The sequence below is a fragment of the Hoplias malabaricus genome, chromosome 12 (genome assembly GCF_029633855.1).
Source record: "Hoplias malabaricus isolate fHopMal1 chromosome 12, fHopMal1.hap1, whole genome shotgun sequence".
Classification (NCBI taxonomy): domain Eukaryota; kingdom Metazoa; phylum Chordata; class Actinopteri; order Characiformes; family Erythrinidae; genus Hoplias; species Hoplias malabaricus.
The window spans coordinates 19,787,156-19,811,687 of NC_089811.1; the positions used below are offsets into that span (position 1 = coordinate 19,787,156).

Here is a 24,532-nt window from a genome sequence, read left to right on the forward strand (position 1 = left end):
ATGAAATAATACTTGTTTATTTAGAATACACACAATAAAGAATTATTTAAGCTTTTTAGTTTATATTTGTTGATCTAATGCAGTATTATTTGATGTGAAATCTACAAAAACCTTGAGAAATAAAAATAAAAAAATCAGTTAAGTGAAAATTGCTCAAAAATAGTATTTAATCTTAATTTGAGTCATATTTACTTGTCAAGAAAAACACTTTGCCAATGGGGTGAGATATTTTGACTTAAAACAAGAAAAAATGTCCTGATAATATTCTTTTACTTGGGTTTTAAAAAGTTTAAGTAAAAATGTCATATTTACAACTAGCTGAGGGTTGTTTTTTGTATAAATTTATGTAAAAATATCTTTACCTATTGGCAGTTTTTTAAAAGACAAAAACTACTTAAAATAAGGTTACAACATATCAGAGCCTTTTTGACTAATCAATATGCCACTTTTTGCGCTGTGAAAACAATCCTACATTAGCACAAAGGAGGCAGTTTTTCAAAAGGCAAATTTACTTAAAATAATGGTTAAAAAATCTGAACTTTAGCAATTTTGACAAATCATCAGTGAGAAAACAATCCAAAATTAGTACAAAGGAGGCAGACTTGAGATGTTTTGAAATTATAGTTCAAATGTCTTTGTGTCAGTTTTAGAATAAAGAGAAAGATGAATGCAGACACATGAGAACTTGTTAATAAAGTGCGTAAACTTTATATAATAAACTGCACCAAAGTAAATAGCCTATCTGGCTACATGCTGAGTGAAAAAAACCTTTCTCACTATAATACAATATTACAAATATACACCATGGAGGGAACTGAGATGGGTTCTATATTTATTTTAAAAATGTTGTTGTTGCAGCCTTTAGATCGAAATATGCCAGTACCAGGTAACAGTGAACAGGGACGGGTGTGATGGGTGATAGCGTGAACGATGATGATAACGAATATGTATGTATCCACCTCCATGTGGATAAAAAGCCACGTCACCACACATATTTCACTTACTCTGTTGACCGAGAAGCAAACATGGCAAAGGTTTACAGTGCACAGCAGGCTTTGGACATGACCCTCAACCATGTCAACCCCTGTGACTCCGATGGAGAAGAAATTACTATTGATCAGAGCGGTGACTCTGAAATCTCTTCTGGTAAGATTTCCTAAATTTTCTATGTTTGTTTGCCGGTTCTGGCTGTTGTGATTTTGGAAGAGACACACTGCAAAAAGTACAATTTTGAAGTTAAAATTGCTCAAGAATATTATTCTATTTTAATTTGAGTAATTTTGACTTGTATTTTGACTTAAAACAAGACAAAATGTCCTGATAAGATTCTTTTACTTTGGGTTTTATAAAGTTTAAGTAAAAATGTCTTTTTACAACTAGCTGAGGGTTGTTTTTTTGTATAAATTTATTAAAAAATATCTTTACCTATTGGCAGTTTTTCAAAAGACAAAAACTAGTTAAAATAAGGTTACAACATATCAGAGCTATTTTGACTAATCAATATGCCACTTTTTGCACTGTGAAAACAATCCTACATTAGCACAAAGGAGGCATACTTCAGATGTTTTGGAATTATAATTCAAATACCATGTTTGTGTCTATTTCACATTATTTTAACCTTTCACTAATCAATTCTCAAACATATGGTCCTGTAGATGAGGAGACTTCACCACCTCCAGGAAAGAGAGGTCGCATGGAGACACACGAGTGGCTGAGAGACGGCAAAAGATGGCACAGTGTGGCATGAAGAACATAGTTTATATTTCTGTATAGTTTACATTTCTATTTATGAATACTTTTGTTATCATATTGTTGCATGCTTATTTTATCTTTTATTATTATTTCATTGTACAGGGAAACCAAGCAAAACGTTTCTTTCCTGTTCATATACCAATAAAACTACCTTGAATCTAAATGTCTGGTAATGTTGACTTTTTTTGGGGGGTGGGGGTTCACCAACTTGCTGCAGAGAAGAGTGTGGAGTGCAGTAGAGTGTCTCCTTTCAAATGTAAAGGCCTCATTTACATAACACTGGAGGTGAGAAGAGCTGTTCACACCTGCCAAATGGCAGTTCTTTGGGATGTAAAGGTATAATTGCCAAATGGCAGCGGTTTGGTAGTTCTAGTTCTAGCATGTAACATGAAAAATGTGTACTAACAAAAGTCAAATATGGATACAGTTCAAATAAATATCTTGAAATTATAATCTCTGTAATGATGCATACATACCTTAAACAGCGGCAAAGGAATGCATGTAATTTAATATTAACACAATAGAAACCTCTAAAACATTCTAACACCTCTTAATAGACATATCTCAGTAAGAATGATCCCTAGCAAAACTATTTTAAAGTTAACAAATAAGGAATAACAGCAAATGTCTAAATACAGTGCAAATAAATAGAAATGTTTCACTGGTGCAATACAAATAGGTCTAGATTCAAATTTGAACCTAACAGTACTTCTAAATGCAAGTCTCCTGTTTGTCCTGATGCATTTTTGACTGCACAAATTTTGACAGGATCTGTTGGGCTTTCTTCAGCCGCCCCAAACGGCCCTCCAGTAGCTTCCTGCGCCGAGCTACATCTACATCCTCTCGGATGAGCTTCTCTGCATTCTTGGTTCCTATCAGGGTCAGCATGGCCATCTGGAGCCGAGAGAGATATTGGTGCAGAACATGATACTGAATTATCAGAGGAACCTGGTTAGCCAAACGTTCAGAAATGACCTGGAGGACATACACACAAAAACACACATAACAAAAAGTCACTTAACCCATATACAACATATATTTGTTATAATTTATGAAGTTGATTACTTGACACAAGGGTACGTGCAAAAGTTTGAATACGCCTCTTGAGATTCCATTTTATAAGTGACAATACTCCAACTCATCTTTTTATAATTGTTTTTAATTCTATATCTGAAGACGTCCTGGCCATATTAAATTACACTTTACAGCTTGATGTTTTCCCCACTGATTTCAAAACAGCCTTAGTAACAACCAGTGCAACACACACTAACACCCAACCACCATGTCAGTGTCACTGCAGGGCTGAGAATGATCCAGCACCCAAATCATGCCTGCTCAGTGGTGGTCCTGTGGGGGCCCTGACTATTGAACTGGGTGAATCTGGGCAAACATGGTATGTAAAGCATTAATTGAAATAAAGTCTGTAATTGTAGAACTACAAAGTGCTCCTGTATGGCCAGGGGAGCTGAGAAAATGGACAATAAGGTGGTTATAATGTTATGATTGATCCTATGGCATATTTAGAATTTTTCCACAAGATTTGTTTATATGCTGAGTTAAATGTATTGCACAAATTATAATAAAATAAATAATTAAATAAAAACATAATATTCATTTCCTTCAATTTTGCGCAGTAAACTTGCAAAAAAAAAATGCAAAAAAAAAACAATAATCTGCGATTTCTAAATGCTCTTGAACCTTTATCTAAATTGCACAAGTACAAAGAAAAGATTTCCATTTTTTCACTGACCAGCTTGATTGCATTTCCTAATTATAAATTATTATATTACTTTTTTTAAATTTAATTTATTTTTTTTTTGTTTGCCTGCAACCACAAAAAAAAAAAATTGGGACATGGGCACAATAAGAGTGACAATTTACAGAATATTCAATATTCACTGTTTTTCAAAACAATACATAATAAGTAGGTAAATATAATATATATATAAAATACTATACACTAAAGACTCTTTGCTTCCATGGCTAACCACTTTGTGCCAAACCTTGTCGCAATGCCAAGCCACTTGCAAGACACCACTACTGAAATTGGGTGATCTTTAAGCCCTCAGGCTAATTTGCTAAATGTAATCACATGTACCCAGGAGTACTTCAGAAAAGTCTTGTCACTTAATGCAATCAGTCACTGCATCAAAAAATGCAACCTGAAACTCTATTACACAAGAAGAATGTCATATATCAATTCAATGCAAACAAGCTACAGAGTTATCTGTGCCAAAGCTCATTCATTTAGTGGAAATGTGCTGTGGTCAAATGAATACACATTTAGTTTATGATTTTTGACACCTATTTGTTTTAATTGTCTTATTTCTAAATCACCTGTGCAGCAGTTAAACTTTATCTAGAACTCTGTAACAAAGTTATGGTATTTATAATATCAAAGTCAGATACATGAACAATTGGACTTAATGTAGAATCACTATAAAAATAGCTTACCTTGAAGTAGGCTTTTAGGTGCTGAGCCATCTCCCGGACATCAGCATTGACAACTTTGGCAGAAAAATTCCTTTTGACATATTCTAGTTTCCAGCTGTACAGACCGTCTTGACAATAAACTATCCTCTCCATTTTAAACTGAGCTTGTAATTTCTTTTTGGCTTGTTCATACTCTCGTTCACGTAAGTCTTCAATAGGCTCTTTAGATGCCCTCAGCAGATTGGGAAAGGCCTCAAAATTATTACTCGCAATGTTGTTCAAGCAGGAGTGGACAATATCTTTCAAAAAGTAAGAAAAAATCAAAGTGGACATTTTAGAAACGTAGACACTGCTAAATGCATAACAGTATAACATTAATTATACAGCAAGACATTACTTAAATAAAGGATATCACAGGTTAATCTGTTAGTATTCACCAGTAGTAACTGCCAGAACTTTGATGGCAGGTTCCTCCAGCTCCTCCACATGTTTCTTCACAATGCTCTCAAATGTCCTATAATTGACAAATCCAGGAAGCTCTTTTCCCCTACTGATCTTGGTATACTCTTCAACTTCATCCCGGAGATTTTCCTCAACTAGAGAAAGAGCATTGGCAGAGAAAAATAGAATCAGAATTAACTGAGCTCAGAGCTCACAATGGTTTAGAAATTGTGCTGTTTACTTCAATCTGATTGCACAAAACATTAAACAAACCTTTATTCAAATTTTTTATCAAGTTGCTTCTCTCACAAGATCAACAGGATGTCTCTAGAACCATAATCTAAAATAATTTTAGACATAGCAATAAGAATATCATATTCCACAGCAATATCTGGAAATATGTCACATGGTGATGGGGAAGAAAGAGGTTTTTACTTTAGGAGTGTGCTATTTTAGTCCAGTCTAAAATTGCTTGAGTTGACTCTGTCTTCAAAAGAAAAGACCCCTTTCTTCCTCTGTCATAGGACATGAGAGGTATTTCTGTAAAATATCCAGAATTATTTTCAGAATTTGGTCCCAAAGCCATCCTTAATGAAGAATTGATTCTTTCACTCCAAATCACCTAGGACTTGGGACCAAATCTTGGCCAATGATTCTTAGTAGTGTTAATTCTGTTGAATTCATAATGAAATCTATGACAAAAAGTATTTGTTTACAATCTGTTTTTCACAACAAAACCTAGATATTGACTAAATATAAGTAATTATTTGAAAATAAATCTAAGACAAAACATTTTTGCACTTTTTGTTAATGAATAAAAATGAATTGGAGTTAACTTGCAAGGATGTTGTGAAGCAAATCAATGCAAAAAATAAAAAAGTGGGCATATTGCTTGCATATATTTGGATGTTAACATGTTTTTAAATGTAACAATTTTTAAGCTGTATGAAATTTAGTAATAAATTATACCTCTAAAACAGTAAATCCATTAAAAATACATGACTAAAATGGCAGACTAAAATGCTTTTAGTTTTCATTGAAGAAAATTACACGTAACTACAATTAATTAACATTAATTTTGAGAGTCAAAATGTTTGTGGAGTCTCTTAAATGGACCTCATTCATGAAATACGAGCAGAACTAATGTGCAGTAACTTTTAAAAAAACAAAATCACTTTTTTTCCACAAATATCCTGATACATCAAATTGTTCGTAGTCACAAAATGTTCGTAAGTTTGAACAAAATATACCCTTGCACCTGACACATAAAGTGTGCGTAATGACAGAATTGTCAATTGACATGACTAAACTTTAATTAAAAGTTATTCAAAAATCATTACAATGCACAAACTAAATATGTAAATAATAAATTAATTAATAATCAACGGAATTTTGAAATGTCTAATACAGCCTGTTATTCAGAGTAACTTCCATCAGCTAAATAGCAATTGTTTGCTAAATTAGTTTGTTAGTGGTGTAGTTGTAGACAGGTGTGGTGTAGACAGTTACTAAATGTGGATCATTACAATATAAAAGAGTTTAGGGTCCATAATCTGTATAAATGGTTGCTGCTGCGCTGCTGCTGGAGACAGCTCTGCACAGAGAAATATGGAGATGATACAGGTTTATGGTTTATTAGCTGAGTGATGTCTCACTGGTCAGTTGACTATCGAGATACATTCTTTTGTACTTGTGCCCCATTTTAAAACCCCATACTGTTCCCAAACCTGTGCAGGAGCTGTCTGTGCTTGGCTCCTTGGACACTGGAACATTTAAAACATGAATTTTAAGCCCTCATTCATCCAAGCCCTATGCCCTATTTTTTATTAGGCAGGGTCATGTGTAATGTTCCATGAAACACAGGACATTACCTATTTGAACCATGAGTTCAAATTACTCTCAAAGGCTTTATATTGTATATATTGGGCCACATTACACCACATTACTGAAATGTTAGTACTACCTGTGTGACACTTAACAGCTGATAGTGGTCTAGCAAAACCAGGCAAACCTGTTTTTATTTCTAAAAAAGATGTTAAAAATTTTGGGGGTCACTGGTGTTAATTATAGTATTTTTATATGTGTAAAGCCCACTCCCAAAAACATATAATGAAACATACTGCAAACTGTTTATATTGCATTATGAAACTAAATTTTGATTAAAGTACCATATTCCAGTTTGGAATTTGAAAACAAACCTTGTTGCTAACATATGATGCTGCCAGAATAAGAATAACTTACCTTTCTTAGACGCCGTATCCAGGTGGGTTTGCCAATCTCCAAACTCAGTCCTGATTCTGCTGAAAACCTTGCTATCCGAGTTTTTTGTGTCTTCCTCAGCCCTCATCACATCGGAAAGGACCTGGTTGAACTCATTAATTTTCTGAAAAATATAAAAATTCAGACAAACAAAATGACAAAGTAAATAATAATAAAATAAAAAAAATCCAACTAGAAAGTCAAATAACTCCTTTGAAGTTCTTTAAGCTGAGTGCACACAGGGTCTCTGCAAACCGTTCATATTTTTAGGGTTAGGGTTGCTTCAAGGATCTTTGGGTTTTTTAGTCAGTAGTAGTCAGTAGTTTAAGGAGTACAACAATTTCATCACTTTGAAAAATGTGATGTGTCCACTTGATATTAGAAATTGCTACCTTAATGAGAAAATTGTTCTTTTCATTTTCTTCTAGAGGAACTCCATCTCCAAGGTTTCTCAGTTCCTTAGCTGTACTTTCAAATTTGTCCTCAGTTTGTTTTTGCAGCTGTGGGAGGGACCTCTAAAAAAGTAAAAAAAAAAAAAATGTATATATATATATATATATATATATATATATATACTTTTCAAAATTAGACAAAAGTTAGACTTTTTGCAGCAAAACATGTAGAATCATTTAAGAATAGCCCTAACTTACACCAATGTGTTCTACCAGTTCTTTTGTTAGCCTCTCTGCAAGGAAAGGCACAGTGGCTTTACCTTCTTCCAGGAAAACCCTGAATAAGAGAAAGAAATTTTAACAGAAGTAGTGTTTGTAATTTCTAGCCTTAAAACATGTCCAAAACACATACTGAGAATTACATAGGCAAAACATAGAAACATAGGCAAAATCTATCTAACAACTTTAATATCTAACAACTTTCCTATCTAACAAGTACTAAACTATGCTATGGCTATGTTCATACAGCAGGTAAAAAGTGGCACAAATAATTAAAACTGATTGTTTTGTTCTGCTGTTCACACTGTCTATATAAATGTGACCTATATCTGACACCAATCGGACAAGATCTCAAAATGCTAAACTGACCTGTATGTGCAAAAGGACGATGCTTCATTCTCTGACCAGTAGGAAATGCCTGTCTGTTTAATAAAAAGCACTTTTGATTTTTAAATGAAGGAATAGGACAGGAATTATGTTTTACTGCAGCTTTACTGTAGCAGACAATTACATTTTTTCCACATGAGATTAATGTTAAAAATGTTATGAATTAAAAACTTTAATAACTGTTAAAATGTTCAATGGCCGGAATGATATAAACATCACATGAACTTCTATCAGGCTGATCAGACAGAGTCACATCACCACAGATCAGATATGGATCTGATTTGTGCTGCTCACTTGTCTGTGTCACATATGAAGAAACAGATCAGATTTGGGCCACTTTTACCAGATGCATGAACGTAGCCTATGCTTTGGGGAATGTGCCCAAAAAACAATGAAATCAATAAACATTGTTTACTGTGTTCTGTATTTCAGCCTCCTATAGGACAAGTAAGTAGGGAAATATGTCTTACTTGAAATGTGAATGCTGCTCAAAGAAGTCTCTCTCACTCTGAAGGGCTTTAGTCAGACTCAGATTGGCATTTATGTCTTGCTGGCCACGACACTTAACCATCATGTAGCCCTTCTTCAGTGGAATGACCAAATTACTGACTGTACTAACAATCATGTCTTCTGCACCTTTGTCCACCAAATCAGGCTTGGTCAGAATACCTGTTCATATAAATAAGGTGATTTTCTCCCATATCATGCTGTTCAGCAACTTCATCCATACTCAAAATCTACACTCAAACACCAACCTTGTATCTACAATCATTGTCCAATTTATCAGCTCCACTGACCATAAAAGAACACTTTGTAGTTCTACAATTAAAGACTGTAGGCCACCTATTTGTATGCCTACTTTGTTATCCCCATTTCATCCTGTTCTTCAATGGTCAGGCTTCCCGCAGGGCAGATATGTTTTATGCACGCTGATGTATTACTGTGTGTTGCACTGTTATGAGTGGATCAGACACAGCAGGGCTGCTAGAGTTTTTAAAGCCCCCAGTGTTAGTGCTGGCCTGAGAATAGTCTGCCAACCAAAAATATCCAGCCAACAGCTGGAATTTACAGATTCAGGCTTGTTAAGTCAGAGACAGTAGCTCATCCGTTGTCCTCAAGTCCTGTCCATGAAAACAACAGAGGAGCTACTGTCTCTGACTTTACATCTGTATGTTGGACCAATGAGGTAGGTCTGATCCACTCATACCAGTACAACACACACTAATACATTACCATCATGTCAGTATCACGGCAGAGCTGAGAATTATTCACCAACATATTAATACCTGCTTGATGGTGGTCCAGTGGGGGTCCTGACCATTGAAAAGCAGGGTGAAATGGGGGTACGAAAGTATGAAGGGAAGCAGATTGACTCCAATCTGTAATTGTAGAACGACAAAGTACTCCTAATTAAGTGTTCCTAATCCAGTGAACATTCAGTGTATATTTACCCAATGTCCTTTGCCCATTTGGATCGACTTTGCTTGCCATCTTCAGTGCTTCAGTAGTGGCAATGTCGATGTTCGCTGGCACAACCACCAAGCTAATAGTTTCTTGTCTCTTGATGAACTTCTCAATGAGATCTTTTATCTGTTTAACAGTTTTGAGATTAAAAAATAAATAAATAAATAAATAATAATAATAAAATAAATAACAACTGATCAGGGTTTCCCAAAATAATCATAGAATAAAGAATATTTTAAAGTGGTAGAGTGAGCATCACACTGAACTCTCTCCCTGTTAAGATTATTTTAACACAATTAGGTTTTGGGGAAGCTAAGCCCAGGTTTAGACATTTTCTTTTTGTATTTTAATATTGAGTTCACAGTGCAAGACAAAAGGCAAATCTCCCAGTTGAGTGAAATGCATATATTGATTTATAGTAAAGCAACAAACTACAGTGAGTTATGACTTCAGCAAATTCACTTTATTAGCAGAATTGTCTTCTCACCTGTTTTTCAATGTCTAATGGTTGGTCATCTGTAGCTACTCTGGCAATTCCTGGTAGATCAATAAGAGTAAGGTCAGGAACACTGTTGGATTCAATCTCAAGAGTGATCATCTCATGACTGATTCCTTTTCCATTTCCAGCCAAGGCATTCTGTGCTATAAAGACAAACAGCAGCAGCATGTTACTACCAGGGAAAACGTCCCATGAAAATATTTTTTTAAAAAGCTGATAGGAGACATATACCATTTGCCACAGCAGGTCCCACTACATCTGGGTTGTCAAGGCACAGTATTTTATCCTTGTATGACAGCCGCCCACTCCATGCAGCACCTGTTTCAACCCTCTTTAGTTTTAGGACCAAAGGGCAGCGTGTCACAATACCTACGGATAAAAATGTTTACAAATTCAGTAAATGGTGTGACATTGTTGTGCTGCATTTGTGAAATGCACAAATCTATTAAACAAAAATATTAACAGATCTCTATTTCAAAAAAGTCCGACTGGACAGACACAAAGCCAATGAAAAATATGAGATTTTCACAATGTAATCTTTAATCATTTTGTTACTTGGCAACCACAGCCAATTGAAAACTGTCTGTAGTGGAGGAAATCTTTCAGTCCCATTGTGTAACATGGTAGAGGTATAATTTTCTTTCTTAAATTTAAGTTTAGAACACATTATACATCAAGATTAAGCTTTTTGTAATATTAGTGTGTCAAATGTCTAGTACACTCTAGAGCTCTGTCGATCTAGAAACGTGTGTTCAGGCCTTCTTGACAGAACAGATATACATGTGTATGCATCTTGCATTGTCCAAAGTGCAGGCATCATTCCTTTTGGATGATTTAAATTACATTTCACCCACTATATATATACTGGTTAAAACATACTTTGAGGACATTCAGTTTTACTTTATTACAGGGGAATTTGTTAAATTGTGGCACTACTTAGAAATAGGTATAATGGCTGGATGTACGATTTCACCATTAGCATTTACAATGGCAATGGAGGTAATAATTAGGGCCTCTAAGAGGGTCGTAGGCGGGGAGATGATGCGATTAAAGCCTACATGGATGACATAACAACGCTAATGACTACTGTGCCTTGCACACAGCAGTTGCTGGAGAAGTTAAATGATAATCTAAGTTGGCTAGGCTGAAGGTTAAACCAAGCAAGTCTAGAAGTCTGTTGATTGTCAAAGGAAAAAATATTTAATGGAAGGAGAAACTATCCCTACCGTACTAGAGAGACCAGTGGAGTGTTTAGGCAGATTGTATAGTACAGCACTAAATGATAATGAGCAAGTTGTGGGACTAAAATCTGGACTGGTGAAGGCTGTTAATAGCATTGATATGCTATTTACATTGATTGAAATTGTGGTATCTGCAGTAAGGCTACATCACCAAAGAGAAGGCAAATGATGACTAGTGTTTTTCGTGAGCAGGAAGAGGATTACAGGGCTACAAATATTGGTAGATGGGGTGAAGAATGAGATTATTGTGAAAATTACTGTTGGAAGTAGGTAAAAAACTGCAGGTCCCAGAGTGCATTGTGTTAAAAGACATGCTCTACTCTGAAAGTAAACGTATAGTTTATTTCATAGAGTTAACAGTTCCATTTGAGGATGCAGTAAATGAAACATTCGAAAGGAAGAAGCTGAAATACATGGACATGGCCGCTGAGGTGAGGGAACGCGGGTGGCAGGCATATGTAAGACCAGTGAAGATAGGTGTTAGGGGATTTGTAGCCCAGTCTGCCACATCCCTGCTTGTGCAGTTCAGCATCAGGGGCTGGAAACTAAGGGCAGATGGGAAGGAGTTATCAGAAACAGCTATCTAGTTACTGGTTGAGGATAAGGAGAGCATAGATAACTTGGGGAAGTGTACTGTAGAGGCGTTATTGTGGTTGTTGGTGATGTAGCATCTAAAGTTAGCATGGCACTGAGCATGAATTAACAGTGCCAGTGGGGCTAGGTAGAGCCTTAGTCACCAGGGAGGCCAGTGTGGATTTACGGTTGTTGATGTTAAAGGGTAAGGAAGGACCGTAAAGCAATCTTGGAGGGGGGTGGGTCTTGGACAATTGGACCTTCTGGAGGTATTGTGGGCTTAATTCAGTAAAACACCGATGAGAGGAGATGCCTACCTGATGACCCTAGTGAAGAGCTAGTGATACAATGGGTGGTTTTGGTATTCATGTCTTGGGCTCAACGAGTATCCATAGTTGTTAAGGATAGCTGGTTGCCGACTGGATCATAAACAGCCACAGCAACCATCGTGGGTAGGTGTAGGATATTAAATGTTCTTAGATGTAGCTGGTTGCTGATCGCATCATAATGGGCCAAAGCATCTTTAGTGTTGAGGTGTAGGATTCAACAACAGACATTTTTGTGGCTGCAGGTAATGTGAGAGTGTGGTGGTCCTTACGAGAATATATAATGGATTAGCATAGGATATTTTACATATTATCCTGTAAATGATTATAATTACTAGTCCATCTGTTATTTGCATTCTCTCTTTCTGGAGAATTCATGTCATTCCTGCATCAACAAGGGTCTCCATTATTAACCACACTATTTGGTTGAATAATTGTTGAGAGGTGTTTTCTGTTGTTGCAAGAATTATTTGTGTGTCACCTGTGCCTCTAGGCAATGCCTGTCACGCCTATGTCTCAGGACTCAAATTCCCAGAATGCACCTGCCAGTCACATGACTACCTACCGGTCTCCCTCACCAGAGTTCTAATTACTCACACCTGTCTGTCTCCCTATATATACCTCACTCTGAGAACTGTTCCCTGCCGAGTATTGTTTTGGTTCTCCCATGCATACAACGCGTTTCCTGGTACTTTGTCTGACGGTCTCCTGTTGCCTACTTCCTGCCTGTGTACCCGATTTACGTCTCCTGTCTTGTCCCTATTGGTATTGTCTGCATTCTCTGGTTTTTGAACTCTGCCTGTTTTTGACTACGATTTTTGTCCATCCTCCGAGGTACTGTTTGCTCCTGTTTTTGAACTTTGCCTGCTTTGTGATTACTCTTTTGGATAACGACATTAAACAGACTGTTAACTGTGTTCCGCGACTGTCAGCTTTCTGTTATGTCCTGACAGAATACTCGGCCAACATGCAGACAGCGGACACAGATGCCGTCAGAACGGCTATAACTAGTCAGGGCCAGATGCTAGGTCAACACCAGCAAATGTTGACTAGCGTGACTCAATCTGTTGAATCTCTCGCTCAACAACAACAGAGTCAACAGCTCCAGTTGAAACAAGTGTTGGAGAGTGTTAACGCCCTTGTAGCGCGTATTCCTGCTCCTAGCCCTAATCCCAGTCCTCCTGTAGCGTCTGTCAGTTTGAACTCTCGTTATCCTGTCAGTAAACCGGAGATGTTTGAAGGCGATCCGGCCAAATGTAGCGGGTTTTTATTGCAATGTTCTATATTTTTTGAGAATTCTCCTCCCAGTAATGACCAGGCAAAAATCGCCTTTTTGGTCTCCCGTCTGTCTGGTAAAGCTCTTGAGTGGGCCACCGCTATTTGGAACAGTATAGTCAGTAACACTTATCCCGAATTTGTCAATACTTTCCGGGAAGTGTTTGACCATGCTAATGAGGGACGTTCTTGTGGTGAGATCCTTCTCACTCTTAAGCAAGGAGCCCGAACTGCTGCCGATTATGCGTTAGAGTTTCGGACTATTGCTGCTGGTAGTGGCTGGAATGAACCTGCGCTCATTAATGTTTTTCGTAATGGTCTAAATCCAGAAATACTCACGGAACTGGCTTGTCGAGATGACGGATTGACTTTAGATCAGTTAATTTCTTTATCCATCCGCCTGGACCAACTCCTACAAAAACGTCCTCGACCACCGTGTAAGAGACAAGAAGTTGTCAAGCGTCAATCCGCTCCTGGTTTTCTATTTCGCCCGGTACAAGGTCAAGCTCCCTGTCCTAATCCTCCTTCGGATCCTATGCAATGTGATAATATGCGACTTTCTCATGAAGAACGCCTTCGTCGTCTCCACGGTGGACTATGCTTATACTGTGGAGGATCCGATCATATTCGTCGTGATTGTACACGCCTACCTCCACGAGTCCGGACTCAAAACCTGGAGAGGAATTTTCGTGCTAACTTGGTGAGTGTACCCACAAAAGGGTTAATATCAAAATCTTTCCTCATACCTGTCAAAGTGTACTGCCAAGGAACTTTTTTTGTCGTTTCAGCGCTAATAGATTCTGGAGCTGAAGGAAACTTCATTCAACAATCCCTCGTTACCCGGCTGGGAATTAAGACTAAACAGTTGTGCAAACGGATCCAAGTCCGAGCTTTTGATGGCCTTCCCGTGGGAGGAGATTTCATCTCACAAGAGACAGTTCCTGTTTGGTTCCAGACAAGTTTCTTGCATCACGAGTGGCTTTCGTTCCTGGTATTACCCAAGGCGGATTTTCAGATCATCTTAGGACTACCGTGGTTAGAGATTCATAACCCAGCTATCTCATGGAGCCAACGCGAAATCACATCCTGGTCATCCTTATGCCAAACAAACTGTTTAGCCCTTAAAAACATTTCTATCCATTCCACTTCAGTAGAGAGTCCAGATTCAACCATGTCAGTAGAAATTCCTCCCGTTTATTCCCAATATTTAGAAGTTTTCAGTAAAACAAAAGCTACTAAACTACCCCCGCATAGGCCATATGACTGTGCGATAGAACTTGTTGAGGGTGCTACCTTACCTAAATCACGTATTTATCCTTTGAATTTAGAAGAAGAAAGAGTCATGGAGGAATACGTCAAAGAAGCTTTAACACAGGGGTTTATACGTCCATCAAAGTCTCCAATATCTTCGGGTTTTTTCTTTGTCAAAAAAAAGGACGGTGGATTAAGACCATGTATAGACTATCGTGCTCTGAATGATATCACCAAGAAATTTGTATATCCTCTACCCCTTATTCCAGTCGCATTAGAGCAACTTAGAGGTGCTACCATCTTCTCTAAGTTGGACCTTCGTAGTGCATATAATCTAGTGCGAATTAAGGAGGGTGACGAGTGGAAAACTGCTTTTAGTACCACCAAGGGACATTATGAGTATTTGGTAATGAGCTATGGGTTGGCAAACGCTCCATCTGTGTTCCAGGAGTTTATTAATGACATTTTTAGGGACATGTTGGGAAAATTTGTAATTGCATACATTGATGACATTTTGATATACTCTCCAGATGTGAAAACTCATGTAAAACAGGTCAGTCAAGTGCTTCAACGGTTAAAGGAGAATAACCTTTTTGTCAAAGGAGAGAAATGTGAATTCCATCAACAAACCATTTCATTCTTGGGATATGTTATCAGTGTGTCTGGTATAGTCATGGACGACCAGAAGGTCGAGTCGGTCGTAAACTGGCCAGTCCCAACTAACGTGAAAGAGCTTCAACGCTTTTTAGGGTTTGCGAATTTCTATAGACGGTTTATTAGAAATTTTAGTTCTATTGCAGCCCCACTTACTGCTTTACTAAAGGGTAGTCCTCATCGTTTGTGTTGGTCTGCTCAGGCCCAAAGTGCTTTTGAACGTCTTAAGACAGCCTTCACTACCGCTCCCATATTAAAACATCCTAACCCTGAACTCCCCTTTGTGGTGGAGGTAGACGCTTCAGAGACGGGTGTAGGGGCGGTACTATCTCAACGCAGTGGAGAACTTCCTAAGTTACACCCCATTGCCTTTTTTTCGCATAAATTATCACCTGCTGAACGAAATTATGGTATCGGGGATAGAGAACTTTTAGCGGTAAAGTTGGCTTTAGAAGAATGGAGACACTGGCTAGAAGGTTCTCTACATCCTTTCACAGTCTTAACTGACCATAAGAATCTTGAATATATTCGTTCTGCAAAACGTATGAACTCTCGACAAGCTAGGTGGTCGCTGTTTTTCTCCCGGTTCCGGTTTACCATCACGTTTCAGCCTGGTAATCGTAACCTTAAAGCAGATGCACTCTCTCGTTTTAATCAGAATGAGTCAGAGGAGAAAGGTGAAGAATCAAATAAGTTTATACTACCTTCCTCCGTTTCTGTGGCAGCTATCAGATGGGAGTTAGATGAACTGATTGCACAAGAAAATCGGTCAAAAGGAGTTTCTGAATCTTGCCCGGAAGGCAAAACTTATGTACCGCCAGAATTCCGTAATAGGCTGATTACCTGGGCTCATTCGTCACTGACATCTGGTCATCCCGGAGAGAGACGTACTACACAGCTTATTCTAGCACGTTATTGGTGGGGTTCAGTAAGAGCGGATGTACATGAATTTGTATCATCTTGTTCAGTTTGTGCTCAGGCAAAAACACCAAAAACCCTTCCGGCAGGTAAACTTATGCCTCTACCCGTTCCAGAACGTCCCTGGTCGCATTTGGCGCTGGATTTTGTCACTGACCTACCTCTGTCGGAGGGATTTACTACAGTTCTTACAGTCATTGATCGGTTCTCTAGAGGAGTTAAATTCATCCCAGTACCTTCATTACCCACGGCCCTAGATACCGCTAAAGCTTTATATATACATATATTCCGTCATTATGGAATCCCTGAAGACATTTTATCTGATAGAGGTCCTCAGTTTACGTCACATGTATGGAAAGCTTTCTTTGAACATTTAGGGGTAAATGTTAGCCTTACCTCTGGATATCATCCCCAGAGTAATGGCCAGTGTGAACGGGTTAATCAGGAGCTGGGAAAGTTTTTACGAATTTATTGTCATGAGAATCCACAAGACTGGTCCCAGTACTTGGTATGGGCAGAGATAGCCCAAAACTCCTTGGTCAACTCGACTACTGGTCTCACCCCGTTTCAGTGTATATTAGGTTATCAACCTCCGTTGGCACCCTGGACTGCAGCTACATCTGGAATTCCATCAGTCGACGAGTGGATGAAACGCAGTGAGGAGGTGTGGGAGAAAACTAATCTTCACATCACGGAGGTCCTTTCCCGGTATAAGGAACAAGCTGACAGACACAGATCAAATTCCCCGTTATTCCAGATTGGAGAAAGAGTATGGTTGGCTACAAAGGATATCAGGTTTGAGGGGAGGTGCAGGAAGCTCCTTCCTAAGTATATTGGTCCTTTTCGTATTTCAGATAAAATTAATGATGTTACTTACAAGTTAGAATTACCTGCACAATACCGGATTGCTAACTCCTTTCATGTGTCTCTCCTCAAGCCTGTGATCTCTGGTCCTTTGAATGAGTTGCAGCCCGACGACGTTCCGCCCCCGGCATTGGATGTTGGGGACTCTTCCACATACGCTGTGCGAGAGGTACTGGATTCTCGAAGACGTGGAGGAACTCTCCAATATCTTATTGATTGGGAAGGGTACGGTCCTGAGGAGCGTTCATGGGTACCAGCAAAGGACATCTATGATCCGGGTCTCGTGTTGGCGTTTCACTCTCGTCATCCTGAGAAGCCGGCTCCCCGTCCCAGAGGTCGCCCGAGAGGATCGGTATCTAATCCCGCTCCGTCCCTTCCTAGGTCTCGATCCAGAGGCCCACGTCAATCTCAGTCCTCCGCATGTGCAGAAGTCCATAGTTCCGGTGAATCTGTTCCGCTGGGTGGTCGTCGTCGTGGTCGTCCTCGTTCCAGGCCTCCTCCGGTGTCTTCGGGGGGGGGGTACTGTCACGCCTATGTCTCAGGACTCAAATTCCCAGAATGCACCTGCCAGTCACATGACTACCTACCGGTCTCCCTCACCAGAGTTCTAATTACTCACACCTGTCTGTCTCCCTATATATACCTCACTCTGAGAACTGTTCCCTGCCGAGTATTGTTTTGGTTCTCCCATGCATACAACGCGTTTCCTGGTACTTTGTCTGACGGTCTCCTGTTGCCTACTTCCTGCCTGTGTACCCGATTTACGTCTCCTGTCTTGTCCCTATTGGTATTGTCTGCATTCTCTGGTTTTTGAACTCTGCCTGTTTTTGACTACGATTTTTGTCCATCCTCCGAGGTACTGTTTGCTCCTGTTTTTGAACTTTGCCTGCTTTGTGATTACTCTTTTGGATAACGACATTAAACAGACTGTTAACTGTGTTCCGCGACTGTCAGCTTTCTGTTATGTCCTGACAATGCCACTCCTGATAGGGCCTCCAACACTGAACTTTTTCCTGAGCTCTGGTCACCAATGACAGCAATGGCTGGTAAGTTAAGGTCCTTCTCCACACCTAAAGCCCTGAGAGAGTCCACAAGATCAATTCAGGGACGTACTTTGTCCTCATAGTGCAAAGATAGGCTGCTATGATCATCTACCTTCTTAGAATTCCTTGGTGACATGGTAGATGTGAGAAATATCTACAGAACAGAACAAAATATAGAATAGAGCGCTAAGATAAACTGAGCACATATAGGCATACAGTCTAAATCAACAGTCAAAACTAAACAATCAGTACAGTACTGTGCACATATTAGATTGTAGCTATAGTGTCTTAGTTCAGGAAATGGCTTATTTCATATGTTTGTACACATATGTTTTTAAATGATATTCTACGTATTTTCACACAATCCTGTTAGGGCTGATTATTTACAATTCTATATACTGCAAAAAAGGCAGTGGGTCTGTTATTATGGATTATTATGTTATTACAATCTGTTGTTCACTGGAGATGGGCAATTGAAAAAAGCCACTGCTTTTAATATTCTTTATTTATGTCATTAAAAATTGCATAAAGGTACAAGAAAAAGTGAAAGCGAGCACAGCAAACCACATTTTAATTTTAGAATATATAATGTATTTTTTATGGCGGCATGGTGGTGCAGCAGGTAGTGTCGCAGTCACACAGCTCCAGGGACCTGGAGGTTGTGGGTTCAATTCCCACTCTGGGTGACTGTCTGTGAGGAGTTGGTGTGTTCTCCCTGTGTCTGCGTGGGTTTCCTTCGGGTGCTCCGTTTTCCTCCCACGGTCCAAAAACACACATTGGTAGGTGGATTGGTGACTCAAAAGTGCCCGTAGGTGTGAATGTGTGTGTGTCTGTGTTGCCCTGTGAAGGACTGGCGCCCCCTCCAGGGTGTATTCCCCGCCTTGCGCCCAATGATTCCAGGTAGGCTCTGGACCCACCGTGACCCTGAATTGGATAAGCGGTTACAGATAATTAATGAATGAATAATGTATTTTTTTTTTATTCTGAAAATTTAATTTAATATAAAGTACAACAAAAACTTAAAACAGAATAAGTGAAATAAAAATACTATCACACTATTTTTGTCACGGCTCACGGGGCAGACTGACAGAGGCGGACCCACTTGCTAGAACTCGGAGAGTTTTAATATAACAAAAGATATAACAAAACACAGACAAGCTATAAAAGAAACAACAAGACGAGGATTTTAAACTACTTGAGACAGGAAATACACTAAACGACAAAACTAGGGAACAAACATGACCTGACTAGAAACGGGAGACAAACAACACGACATGACTTGGGACAAAACAAAGGTGAAAGGAGAAACTGTGGAGACTGACGGACAGATTATATAACACGACTAACTAGACATAGGACAAAGGAGAAATGTTCGACCAGAGGATGTGAGACAAGAGGTCTTAAATACTAGACATAAACGAGACACACCTGGAAAGATAACGAGGAGGACGGGTTAACAAATGACAGACGAGGAGGCGGAACAAAGGCGGAGACTAGAATAATAACAAACATAGCCATGTGCTAAAAGAGCACATGACCAGGGAAAACAGACATGACGAGACGAGGGCGTGACAGATGCCCCCCCCCACCCCCCCCCAACGCGCAACTCCCGGGGCTCGTACACCTAAACCCCCCCGGGAGCTGGCACAAGAGAGGGCACGGAAAACAAGACAGACTAAGACAAGACAAGGAACCATGGGGCAGGAACAGACAAAGGAAATGGAGCTGGAAACTTGACAGGAGTGGAAACTGGGGGCTGGACCTGGGACAGGACAGTAGACTGACAAAGTGGGGTGACAGGAGACAAAGGACTAGACTGGACGGGAGTGGACACATGAGACTGGACAGGGTTTTTGACATTAGACATGACACTGGATGGGAACAGGGACTGGAAAGAAGACGAGACAGGTGACAGGACTTGAGACAGGACAGAGGGTTGAAAGGGAGACTGGACTTGAGACAAGACATGGGGTTTAAACGGGGACTGGAAAGGAGACGGGACTTGAGACAAGACAGAGGGTTGAAAGGGAGACTGGACAGGTGACAGGACTGGGTGCTGGGAATGGACAAAAGACCGGACAGAGGGTTGAAAAGGGGCCTGGACAGGACTAACAGGGGACTGGACGGGACTAGGCAGGGGAACAGGGACCAAGACGTTTACGGGGACAGACATGAATACAGTGACTGGGACTGGGACAGAAACAAAGGCAGACATGGGTACAGGGACAAGGACAGAGACAGGAATCAGGACAGGGACAGACAGGGGAACCAATATAACAGGGGGGTGCCCAGGACTGGCAAATGTCTGAGGAGAAGTCTGAGAAGCCAGCCTGGGCACAACTCTAGGGATCGGCCCCGAAGTCCTACGGGCCGACCTACGGACATGACCTGGAGTGGCCGAAGCCACAGTCACAGGAGCAGAAACTGCCGTAGCCACAGTCACGGGGGCAGAAACGGCCGTAGCCATAGTCACGTGGGCAGAAACGGCCGTAGCCACAGTCACAGGGGCAGGAGCGGCTGAGGGAGCCACGCTCACGGAGACAGGGGGACCTGTGACGACGTCCACGGAGACAGGAGGACCTGCGACGTCGTCCACGGAGGCAGGGGGACCTGTGATGTCGTCCACGGAGGCAGGGGGACCTGCGACGACGTCCACGGAAGCAGGGGGACCTGCGACGACATCCACGGAGGCTGGAACGGCGGGTACCGCACTCATGGAGACAGGAACGGCGGGTGCTGCGCTCAGGGAGACAGGAGCGGCCGACGCCGCCTTCAAGGAGACCTGCAGGCGTGCCATGAGGCTTGTAAGCTTCTCCTGGGGGTCAGGAGGGAGTGCAAAGAGGTGCTTGGGAACTGGGGGCCTAGCGACGACGTCCATGGAAACAGGAGGCCCTGCAGCGACGCCGTCCATGGAAACGCCGCACTCACGGAAACAGGAGAGGTGGGTGCCGCGCTCACGGAGACAGGAGCGGCTGAGGGAGCCGCGCTCACGGAGACAGGAGGCCCTGCAGTGATGTCCACGGAGACAGGGAGCCCTGCGACGACGTCCACGGAGGCAGGGGGACCTGTGACGACGTCCACGGAGACAGGGGGACCTGCGACGTCGTCCACGGAGGCAGGGGGACCTGCGACGTCGTCCATGGAGGCAGGGGGACCTGTGACGTCGTCCACAGAGGCAGGGGGACCTGCGACGACGTCCATGGAAGCAGGGGGACCTGCGATGACATCCACGGAGGCTGGAACGGCGGGTACCGCACTCACGGAGACAGGAACGGCGGACGCCGCCTTCAAGGAGACCTGCAGGCGTGCCATGAGGCTTGTAAGCTTCTCCTGGAGGTCAGGAGGGAGTGCAAAGAGGTGCTTGGGAACTGGGGGCCTAGCGACAACGTCCATGGAAACAGGAGGCCCTGCAGCGACGCCGTCCACGGAAACGCCACACTCACGGAGACAGGAGAGGCGGGCGCCGCGCTCACAGAGACAGGAGAGGCGGGTGCTGCGCTCAAGGAGACAGATGCGGCTGGAGGCGCTGCATTCACGGAGCCAAGAGAAGCGGGCGCCGCGCTCACGGAGACAAGAGAAGCGGGCGCCGCGCTCACGGAGACAAGAGAAGCGGGCGCCGCACTCACAGAAACAGGAGCGGCTGGAGGCGCTGCATTCACGGAGCCAAGAGAAGCGGGCGCCGCGCTCACGGAGACAAGAGAAGCGGGCGCCGCGCTCACAGAAACAGGAGCGGCTGGAGGCGCTGCATTCACGGAGCCAAGAGAAGCGGGCGCCGCGCTCACGGAGACAAGAGAAGCGGGCGCCGCGCTCACGGAGACAAGAGAAGCGGGCGCCGCACTCACAGAAACAGGAGCGGCTGGAGGCGCTGCGTTCACGGAGACAGGAGAGGCGGGCGCCGCGCTCACGGAGACAGGAGAGGCGGGCGCCGCGCTCACGGAGACAGGAGAGGCGGGCGCCACGCTCAAGGAGACAGGAGCGGCTGGGTTCGCCGCCTTCACGGGGACAGGAGTGATTGGAGGCGCTGCGCCTAGTGGAGTAGCAGCGGTAAGCCTTCCTGCGATGACGTCCTCGGAAGCAGGGGGACCTGCGACGACGTCCACGGAGGCAGGGGCTTGTGCTGGTCGGGCTCGCGTTGGAGACATGACGAGACGAGGGCGTGACAATTTTAAACAGATGATGTGAGAGGGCAGTATCTCATCAACCTTTAAACCTCTTTTAACTCGGCACTTGCAGAACTGACACCTCTCAATCAACAGGTAGATTTGATCAAACATCTACAAAGGGCCGATTTCAGAACTGTCATCCGTATGTGGACAGGTGTTACACCAAGTTCTGGGACTATCGAATTCGGTGACCCTAGAGGGCGCTACTTCATAGCTTTGGCATAGGGAGTCACAATTTCTGACAGCTGTACACACCACCCCTGACAGCTACCCTCACTGAATCTCCATATAAACCTTATAAATATTCAGGTTTAAGTACATTTATGTAATTAATATTCAGTGGGGTCACAAATTCTGCTCTAGGGTCACAGAACTCGACGGTCATAGAATTCGGTGTAACACCCGATTTAAATGCTACTGCGCTCTTTAAAAATTAATGGCAGTTCATAACAGTGTCAAGCACAAGAAATATCTCTATTTACATGTTCGTTTGTTTCTGTAAGTACAGAGCAAATCTCGCTCGTTTTCCAAAACTAAAAACACCCAGAGACGAATATTTCCCTATGAAATATTTTATAAACGCGAAAAGTATCTTTACCTCAGGCTTGGTCAGATGAGGTCTTAGTGAAGACTCCTCAGAGATGTGTGTGTGTGTGTGTGTGGGTGTGTGTGTTTTGACCGAGTGCCTTTAAGCAGCCTCTCAGTTTCGTTTCCTTCACCGGTGACTCCTGCTTTCATGGCTTTAACTTTCTACTTTCGCTTTGCTGACGTCATATGGAAAGCTCCAGGTTATGAAGCTAGAAATCTAGAATCGAAACCTATCCTTGTATTCTGTACAACATCTTGGCCTTATCTCATCCTCAGCATCATGCTTGGCCATGCAAGGATGTAGTTTTATACCAAATTAACTTTGCCTCTTTTACCCTTCCACAGAATCACTGACCACCTCCTCCTTAATATATCACTAATATTTTACATTCACATTACAAAACGTGACAATACAAAGTGACAACTTACTTGAAAAGTACTCTTACATTTACTTCCTATACAACCAGTGATGAATATAAAAATCAAGAAGAATAAACTCAACAACTAAATGTGTTCACAGAAATCCATCCATCCATCCAAAAATCCACACACACACACACAAAGCCTTAGACAAAAACTAAAAGAAAGTCCGTTTAGGTTTAAAGACTCAAGAGAGAGAAATGGTACACTGTATATAATATATATATATATATATATATATATATATATATATATATATATATATATATATATATATATATATATATATATATATATCTCCTACTTTTATAGAAAATAACATTTTTAAGTAGTTTTCTTTTTATTTTATTTTCTTTTATTATAAAAATATTTTATTTTTATACATAACTCTGTAAAATTACAGACATCTGTAAATTAATAACACAACTGTTAATTAAATGTATTTCTCTTTTTTTAACAGAAAAAAATACATTATTTATACAGTATTTTTCTGCTTTCTTAAATTATAAACAAATTAATGCAAACTTACAGCAATTTTCAGCAAATAACATTCCGTTAATTATATAAAGCTTTATGTTTATAACTTTTTTCTTTGTAATTTTACTGAAAATTTTATTAATTTTATATTTATGTGTCCTTTTACATTAAAACTTTGCAATTCTGGTTACAAATTTATTTTATTAATACACAAATTTGTTTTATTAATACAAAGCAACACCTCTCATGTTATGCCTCTGCCAGCAATCAGTCAGTGATGTCAGTGAGAAAAAGCATATAAATGAATCTGTTAAAAGTAAAATTAAGGGTAGTACTAATATGTAACACCATGCATCAATTAGACATCAGTAAGCTACACCAAAGCAAGGTTCTATAGTGGTGGTATCATTTTGTGGGTATTCAAATTGAAAGACTAGCGGGGTAAACAATGTGGTTGTTTAAGAAGTGCCAGTCTAATTTCAAACCAGTGCACGGGACTATTAGCTTACACGTAGCAATATTCATATTTTGACTGTTTATAGTCCTCATAATTCAGAGGATCCAGTGATGTATAAGATGAAAAAAATACACAAAACAAAATATATTTATTTGCCACAGAACATGATGTAGGTAATTGCTTTATTAAAAAAAAAAACCTATTAATTTCTGCCCCTGAAAATCATGCTCATGTCCATTTTCATGTCAATTCAGACAACAGATTTTTATATAGGCTCTGTAGTATGTCATATGGATACACAGTGTTCTTTTTGTTGTTGTTGCTGTTGAAGTAGAAGTAGTGGTGGCTGTAGGAGATTTTTGTTTTTGGTGATTGA

The 24,532-nt window shown here is 40.8% G+C and overlaps 1 protein-coding gene across 1 annotated transcript; it reads right to left on the reverse strand.

The window, feature by feature from the left end:
• Positions 1 to 1,141: 1,141 nt before the first annotated feature.
• mxe (myxovirus (influenza virus) resistance E) lies at positions 1,142 to 22,860 on the reverse strand. Its single transcript, XM_066641127.1, has 11 exons — positions 22,813 to 22,860; positions 10,138 to 10,275; positions 9,895 to 10,049; positions 9,395 to 9,533; positions 8,414 to 8,612; positions 7,536 to 7,614; positions 7,278 to 7,400; positions 6,868 to 7,009; positions 4,623 to 4,781; positions 4,207 to 4,484; positions 1,142 to 2,727 (listed from the first exon to the last, which is right to left on the reverse strand). Exons 3-11 carry the CDS (start codon positions 10,003 to 10,005, stop codon positions 2,464 to 2,466), a joined length of 1,494 nt encoding a protein of 497 aa, XP_066497224.1. The 5' UTR covers positions 10,006 to 10,049; positions 10,138 to 10,275; positions 22,813 to 22,860; the 3' UTR covers positions 1,142 to 2,463.
• Positions 22,861 to 24,532: the final 1,672 nt, after the last annotated feature.